The 7,428-nt window shown below is 51.5% G+C and overlaps 1 protein-coding gene across 4 annotated transcripts in view; it reads right to left on the minus strand.

Moving 5' to 3' along the window:
- The window catches only part of LOC106816451 (RNA polymerase II degradation factor 1-like), a 27,645-nt gene that overhangs the window by 15,746 nt on the left and 4,471 nt on the right, over positions 1-7,428 (minus strand). For all 4 annotated transcript variants that reach the window (XM_014821074.1, XM_014821072.1, XM_014821073.1 and 1 more), the window contains exon 2: positions 1,698-2,411. In XM_014821074.1, coding sequence (XP_014676560.1) covers positions 1,698-2,274 — 577 coding nt within the window. In that variant the 5' untranslated portion in view covers positions 2,275-2,411. The remainder of the gene's footprint in view (positions 1-1,697; positions 2,412-7,428) is intronic.

Here is a 7,428-nt window from a genome sequence, read left to right on the forward strand (position 1 = left end):
GAGAGAGAGAGAGAGAGAGAGAGAGAGAGAGAGAGAAAGAGGGAGAGTAGTATGACATCACACAAACACCTCTCATTCGCGCGTGGGCAGATACACGTGATCAGCTACGTCATGTCACGTGATTTCTCCCCCGATCTACGCGCAGCCGCGGTGTGGAGATGTGACGTCAGCAGCAGCCGTTTAGACAATGAATGAATAAATTCTCTGGCAGTGATTGAATGTTTTAAACGGGTCGAGCATGAATGAATTTTCGGACAGCGATTAAATGAGTATAAATCGCTGGTAGATGTGTGAATGTGATGTACTGAATGATCACAAATTCAATAAAATGAGTATAAATTACAAACGGGCATTGAATGGATGGAACAGAAAGTTCGTGGAAGAAATGCGAGTGCATAACATTAGTATTAAACAAGTACAAAAGCAAGTTGTACACAAATTTCCAGGTGCCTCATCAGACTGTCGTTTATCTGATCAGAATACTTTCTTGAGTAAGATAGCTCTTGAGTAGAGTAAGTGTAAGATGTCTCCATCGTCCACCGGTTGTTAAGACTTCCAAATACTAACGGCTGGGTCTCCACTTGCCTCTGTCCTCTTCCTTTCTCTGCATCTTTCCAGCTTTGCACCTTTCCTTTCGTTATGCTCCCTTCACAAACCCGACCCTGTTTCGTGTGTGGAGAGCCGATCCACCAACAACAGTTCTTTATGAATGGATGCGTGGATTGTTGTGTTTACCTTCTGTATTGATAGACGCTTTACTCGAACCTCCGCTCTCGATTTTCTTCATTCATCGAATTGTTTCTTCATTCCTCGTGATTTTCGCAGCGATAAGAAACTAATCAGCTTCAGAAAGCTTCGTTTTTTTTATATTTCTAATGTAAAAAATGTATAGTAGAGTGTCGGTGTTGCGTTTGTTCCTAACTATATAGCGTTGTGACGAATCACGACTTGCCGTTTCCATGGATACGTCAGCTGTCAACGAACCGGCGCAGACGACATAGGTGGCGCGACGTGTCGTCGCGAATATTTCATAATTGTTTATAAATCGATTTTTTTCACATTTTGAGTTTTTTTTCGTACTACGCAGAAGCATGCATACGTCATCATTACGTCATCATTGCGTCATCACTTTCGTCTGCGCGCAAACATTTCTCGTGAGCTATAAATCCCAAGTATAGTTCGATGCATTCCTCCATCACACGTGTAGCTGTTAAACCTTTGCCTACCTCGCAAACTATTGCGTCAAAAGGCCCACCGATTTGCAGAATTATACTAAATATTACAAACCGAACGTGATTTTATATATTTCAATCGTAAACTATTGCTCACGATGGCGATTTCAATAGTGACGGTGTGCTGTGCTCACTGTGGTTTTTGGAAAGTACGGTCCTTTGAAATCATGGTGCAAAAATTATGAGATTCCTTTTTCCCTCCACGCTCCTCCACGGAAGAAGAAATCCTCAGCAAGCAAAGGGTTAACGTACTATAGCGGGGCGGTGTTATTCATAAGTTGTGTTATAGAATCACGCCCCCAGCCTATGAAACCATCCCCAGACGAGTGAACCCGTGTTTCAACTATGAGAGCCCCCCCGCCGCCGCCTCCTGCAGCGGGGATCAGATATAGAGGGCGCACGCAACAGTCACGCATGCTCACACGGTCGCACACACACACAGCGGCGACGGTGGCGCCACCGTACCTGCTCCTGCTGCTCCTGCTGCTGCTGCTGCTGCTGCTGCTGGTGTCGCCGCCTGCCAGCCCTTCGGCACGACATTGTACGTTTCTCCCCACTCCACCTTGCCACCTCCCGTAAGATCCGGCACGTACTCGTCCAACCCCGCCAAGTCGCCCAGCTTCACCTCGCTCGGTCGCGCCACCGCGGCGGCGGCCCCGCGTCGCGGCGGCGGCGCCGACGTCTCGTCGTGCACCCAGCGCTCGCCGTCGGCGACCTTCCCCGCGAACATGCGCGCCCCGCGACCCTCCGACGCCATCTTGAGTTTTCGCGACAGCTCGAAGCACTTGTACGGGTCGGCGGTCGACTCCTCGTCCATGTTGACGGAGAACGCGCCGTCGCGGTCCGAGAACACGCTGGGGCGGACGACGCAGCGCGGGAGCCCGTCGCGCGTGATCTCCGGCTCATGAACTCCCGCCGCCATCTTGGGTATGCGGAAACTAAAGTGGGAGCCATCGTCGCTGGCGGCGGCGGCGGCCATGTTGCTGCGCGGTTGGTTCTCGATCGTCCACTTGGGCGCGCGGTATCGGCGCTTATCGAACATCTGAGATCCGCGCGTGCCGCGGTTGCGCGGTGACGTCAGCGATAGCGCCACCTGCTGGCATAGCTGCAGCTGTTCTTTGATCGTCGGGAAGCTGTGCTCGCTGTCGTCATAGAAACTCGACGACGCGAACAGTTTCTCTGGGAGAAACGAGAGACGGTGAGAAGCGAGCTATAGCGAGCGAGAGAGAGAGAGAGAGAGAGAGAGAGAGAGAGATATCTCTCTCTCTCTTCTTTCTCGTCAGTCTCTCTCTCATCTATCTATTATATATATATATATATATATATATATCCTTATTCTATTCTGTCTCTTCTCTTCTCTCTCCAAGTCAGCCCTTGTTCTCCTCGTCTATCCTACCGCACTCCTTCCCAAAAAATACTCAGTCTATAAGTTGTTCTCATTCCGCCGGACTTTAGTCAAAGCACAGCGATCTGTAAATATTATCTCCGATCGTGTAAAAGGCCGATCAAACCTCTCGCAGTTTTCATCATGTTTGTTGACTAATAGCGGCAAGGCGATCGAGGTTGAGTATAGAGCGAGCCTTGCTACATAGATTATCCCAAATTTCCTCCTAAATCTCCTAAATGATCTACTTTGTTTCTATCAGTCCCCATCGACAGACAAAGCAGGAGAAGGATCTTATAAGATCGAATTCGAATTTCGAGATTCGAAAACAAACCGTCGCCATTGCAATCGTTGATTTTTAAAAGTGTTGCGTTATTAGATTGTTTTGTATCTCGCAACGCGCGTGATCTCGCGAGATGTGGTTTGGTTTTTCTCCCGTGGAATCTTCTCAGCTAGTCGTTGGGTTGCGAATCCTCCTCATTAGCTTGGATGTGATCTTGGCTGTTATAATGGGCGCTTCTACCCTGGCGGCAGTATCCATCCATACCCCCATCCATCCATACTATCCAGACCGCATCCACCATCTATCGCAGACGCCCAGCATCGACATCCATCATCCAGACCCCGCATCCATCTAGCCATCATCATCCACTCCATTCCATCCGATGCCATCATCATCCATCCATGCCATTCCATCAAACCATATCCATCCATCCATATCCATGCCATCCATACGCCATCCATCCATACCACCAAACCCCAAACATCTATGCCATCCGTCCACCCAGACCCCGCGCTATCGCTCACGCTGCTTGGATGTATTACCAGCAGATCCTAAAATGGAGCCAGCGTGTGTATACGTCCTTTCTCTCCCCCTCCCCCTCTCTCTCTCTCCTTGGTCACTCTCTGGCTGCCACAGCAGGGCAGCAGTTTGGTTATAATTAGACACGGAAAACTTTCTCTGCGTTGCTGCTGCTGGCGGTGCGTAAGGAGGCGATGGCCCGGCTGTGTGTGCTATTGCCGGAGGCGGGGCAGTCGCCTTGTCCCCGGAGGCGCGTAGTAAGGCAACACTAGCTGCTGCGCTGCTGCTCCTGCTGCTGCTGCTGCTACTGCTCTGTGTAGTAGCAACACTATTAGCTACTAGATACATACTGCTGCACACTGCTGCTGCGTGATACTGCTGACGCTGGTGGTTGTGGTGTGGTGATGCCTACAGTACTGCTGTAGCTGCTGCTGCTACTACTGGCTGCTGCTGGCTGCTGCTGCTGCTGCTGCTGGTGGTGGTGGTGTAGATGCTACTAGTATGCTGCTGCCGCGCGCGTACACACGATAGCAAAGCACGTCCTGGCGATGGCGCAGCATAGGTCTGGTGTGCAACATTTATTGCTTTACCATTTTCCGCACCGAGCCGTATTTGCCAGAGACTCTCTACTCTCTCACTCTCCCGCCTCCTCTCTGTTCCCCGGCTCTCCTTCCCAGTCGTCCGACTTCCGATCTCTCTCTCTCTCTCTCTCTTTCTCTTTTCTTATCTCTCTCTCTCTCTCTGCTTCACAGATACTCGACGATTTATTTTAATCGTTATTAAATAAAATATTGCATGCCGATGTTCTATGCTATCCACCAAATCTGCAATGAGATATTAATCCGTAGCTATGCCTGCTTTTCGTGGATCGATCCTTGAGGCTCATTGGTATCCAACTGAATTCTTATAGGTGGGTCGTGTGTTTTGGGGTCAATGAATATATTCATTGGACGTGACGTGATCAGCGTGAATACAACCAGCCAAAGAATTAATTGTTGGCATTAGCTAGAGTCGATGATGAAAGGATGGAGAAAGGATGAGGGCCTTACTAATACTGGCTGCATCAGTCTAGATCTGTGCAGCTAAACCCGATTCGCTCTCGACTCCTTAGATGGTGCCCTTCATGGAATCGTGGTGTGTGTGTGTGTGTGTGTGTGTGTGTGTGTGTGTGTGTGTGTGTGTGTTGGTGTGCGGTGTGTGTGCGTTGCGTGCGTGTGTGCTTGTCTAAAGAGGTGTGTGTTGGTGTGTGCGTGTTGGTGCGGTTAGGGTAGGGAAGTGGGTGTAGAGAGGAGTAGGGGAGGTTTAGAGTATTCAATCAGCACACTCTTACCGCTTGTGCTTATATTTACATTACGGGCGAGGACAGATTGTTCCTTACGTGCTGGAAGGAGATCGGATATCACAGCCATGAACTCCAAAACAGGCTGAGGCAATGGAGAAATTCGCTCAAACATACCAAACATTCTCAGGCGCTGGTTTTCTGCAGCTTCTTCTAAAGTTTTTCTTTTTCTTGAAGCTGTTAAATTTATTTTCGAACGGAATGCCAATATTTTATCGTGATTTGATGATTTTTTATTTTGCTTGTTACGGTTGTTTTATATTCTCTTTTAAAACGCTGCAAGCAGATTGTGTATTTTACGAGTTTTTTTTATCATTTAGAGATGTTTACTGTTAATGTTTTTACGCCCGAGTAGTGTGTGAGTGTTTACGTAAATTTTTCATGACTTGGGATTTTCCGATTGGTGAAACTTGCCCTGTGAAGTTATGTAGTTGTATGAAGAATTATGTGTTATGGAGATCGAACAGATGGCGCTGCGCTCAGCTCGGTGCTGTGACCACCGCTGTGTGCCGCTGTGTGAGGGACGCAAGCGGCCTCTATATAGGAGGCCTGTGATCGATGCAAGAAGAGAACCGCACAAATCTAATGACAGGTGGCGCAGTAGCAGCAAGCAGCAGTAGCAGCAAAGCAGCAGCAGCGGACGGCGGCAGCCAGCGTTCGGGCAGCGGCGGCAGCTGGCAGTAGCAACCACAACGTCATCATTCCACCGTCGTTTGTCATAATCATCATCATCAGGCAGCTGCAGGCAGCAATCACAAAATCGATCATCATCAGCAGCAAGTCAGTAGTAGTAGTAGCAGCAGCAAGCATTCCTCTCTCTTCTCAGCTCTCTCTCTCCTCCTCACGTCTTTCTCTCTCTCTCATCTCTCATGCTTTCCATCTCTCTCTCTCTCCTCGCCCTCTTCACCACTCTCTCTCTCTCTTTCTCTCTCTCTCGGTCATCTTTCATCCTCATCTCTCTCTCATCTCTCTCCTCCTTCGCTGCATCGATATCTCCTCTCAGGGCGAATATACCTCATCAGTTGTCTCTCTCTCGTCTCTCTCTCTCCGCTCTCTCGCTCCTATAGCTGCGAATTTCCAGTCTCACAACCGTCTCTCGTTCCTCTTACAGAGAAACTGTTCGCAGTCGTCGAGTTTCATGACGACAAAGCGAGCACGAGCTTCCCAGACGATCAAAAACAGCTGCAGCTAGCCAGCAGTGGCGCTATTCGCTGACGTCACCGCGCAAACCGCGGCATCACGCCGCAGATCATCAGATTTGTTCGATAAGCGCCGATACCCGAGTGGCCGCCCAAGTGGACGAGTCGAGAACACAACCTCGCGGCAACTATGGCCGCCTGCCCCGCCAGCACGAATGGCACCCACTTTAGGTTTCCCGCATACCAGATGCGGCGGGAGTTCATCGAGCCGAGATCACAGCGGACGGGCTCCGGCGCTGCGTCGTCCCGCCCAGCGGTGTGTCCTCGGAAACGCGCGACGCGCGTTCATCCGTCAACGGAGGACGAGGAGTCACCAGCCGACAACCGTACAAAGTGGCTTCGAGCTGTCGGCGTAAAAAACTCAGATGGCGTGGCGAGGGTCGCGGCGCCGCCGCATGTTCCGCAAGAGGGGAAGGCGACCGAGACGCGAGCGCGGGTGCACGACGAGAACGTCGGCGCCGGCCGCCGCGACGCGGCCGCCGCGCCCCCCCCGCGGTGCGCGACCGATGCGAGGTGAGCTGGCGACTGGCGGGGTTGGACGGAGTACGTGCCGGATCTAACGGGCGTGGCAAGGTGGAAGTGGGGAGAAACGTAACACAATGTCGTGCCGAAGGGGCTGGCAGGCCGCGAACACAACCAGCAGCAGCAGCAGCAGCAGCAGCAGGAAGCAGCAGAGCAGGTACGGTGGCGCCACCGTCTGCCGCTGTGTGGTGTGCTGCGACCGGGTGAGCATGCGGTGACTGCTGCGTGCGCCTCTATATCTGATACCCCGCTGCAAGGAGGCGAGCGGCGGGGGGCCTGCTCATAGTTAAACACGGGTTCATGTCGTCTGGGGATGGTTCTAGGCCTGGGGGCGTGAAATGAGGTGATGCCCCCTTCCTTTACTAGCGTGAGATGAGGTGATCACCCCTCCTTTACTAGCGTGAGATGTGGTGATGCCCCTCCTTTACTAGCGTGAGATGAGTGATGCCCCCTCCTTTACTAGCGTGAGATGGGTGATGCCCTTCCTTTACTAGCGTGAGATGAGGTGATGCCCCTCCTTTAAAGGCGTGCGATTGGGATGCCCGGCTTTTACTAGTGCGAGCATGAGGTATGCCCCCTTTTAACTAGCGTGCGATGTGGTGATGCCCCCTTTTACTAGTGCGAGATGTGGTGATGCCCCCTCCTTTACTAGCGTGAGATGTGGTGATGCCCCCCTCCTTTACTAGCGTGCGATGTGGTGATGCCCCCTTTACCTAGTGCGAGATGAAGGTAATGCCCCTCCTTTACTAGGCGTGAGAATCGGTGATGCCGCGCTTTTACTAGCGTGAGATGTGGTGAGCCGCCTCCTTTACTAGCGTGAGATGTGGTGATGCCTCCCTCCTTTAATAGCGTGCGATGTGGTGATGCCCCCTTTTACTAGTGCGAGATGTGGTGATGCCCCCTCCTTTACTAGCGTGAGATGTGGTAATGCCCCCTCCTTTACTAGCGTG

Source organism: Priapulus caudatus, unplaced genomic scaffold, assembly GCF_000485595.1.
Source record: "Priapulus caudatus unplaced genomic scaffold, Priapulus_caudatus-5.0.1 Scaffold1383, whole genome shotgun sequence".
Taxonomy (NCBI): Eukaryota; Metazoa; Priapulida; class Priapulimorpha; order Priapulimorphida; family Priapulidae; genus Priapulus; species Priapulus caudatus.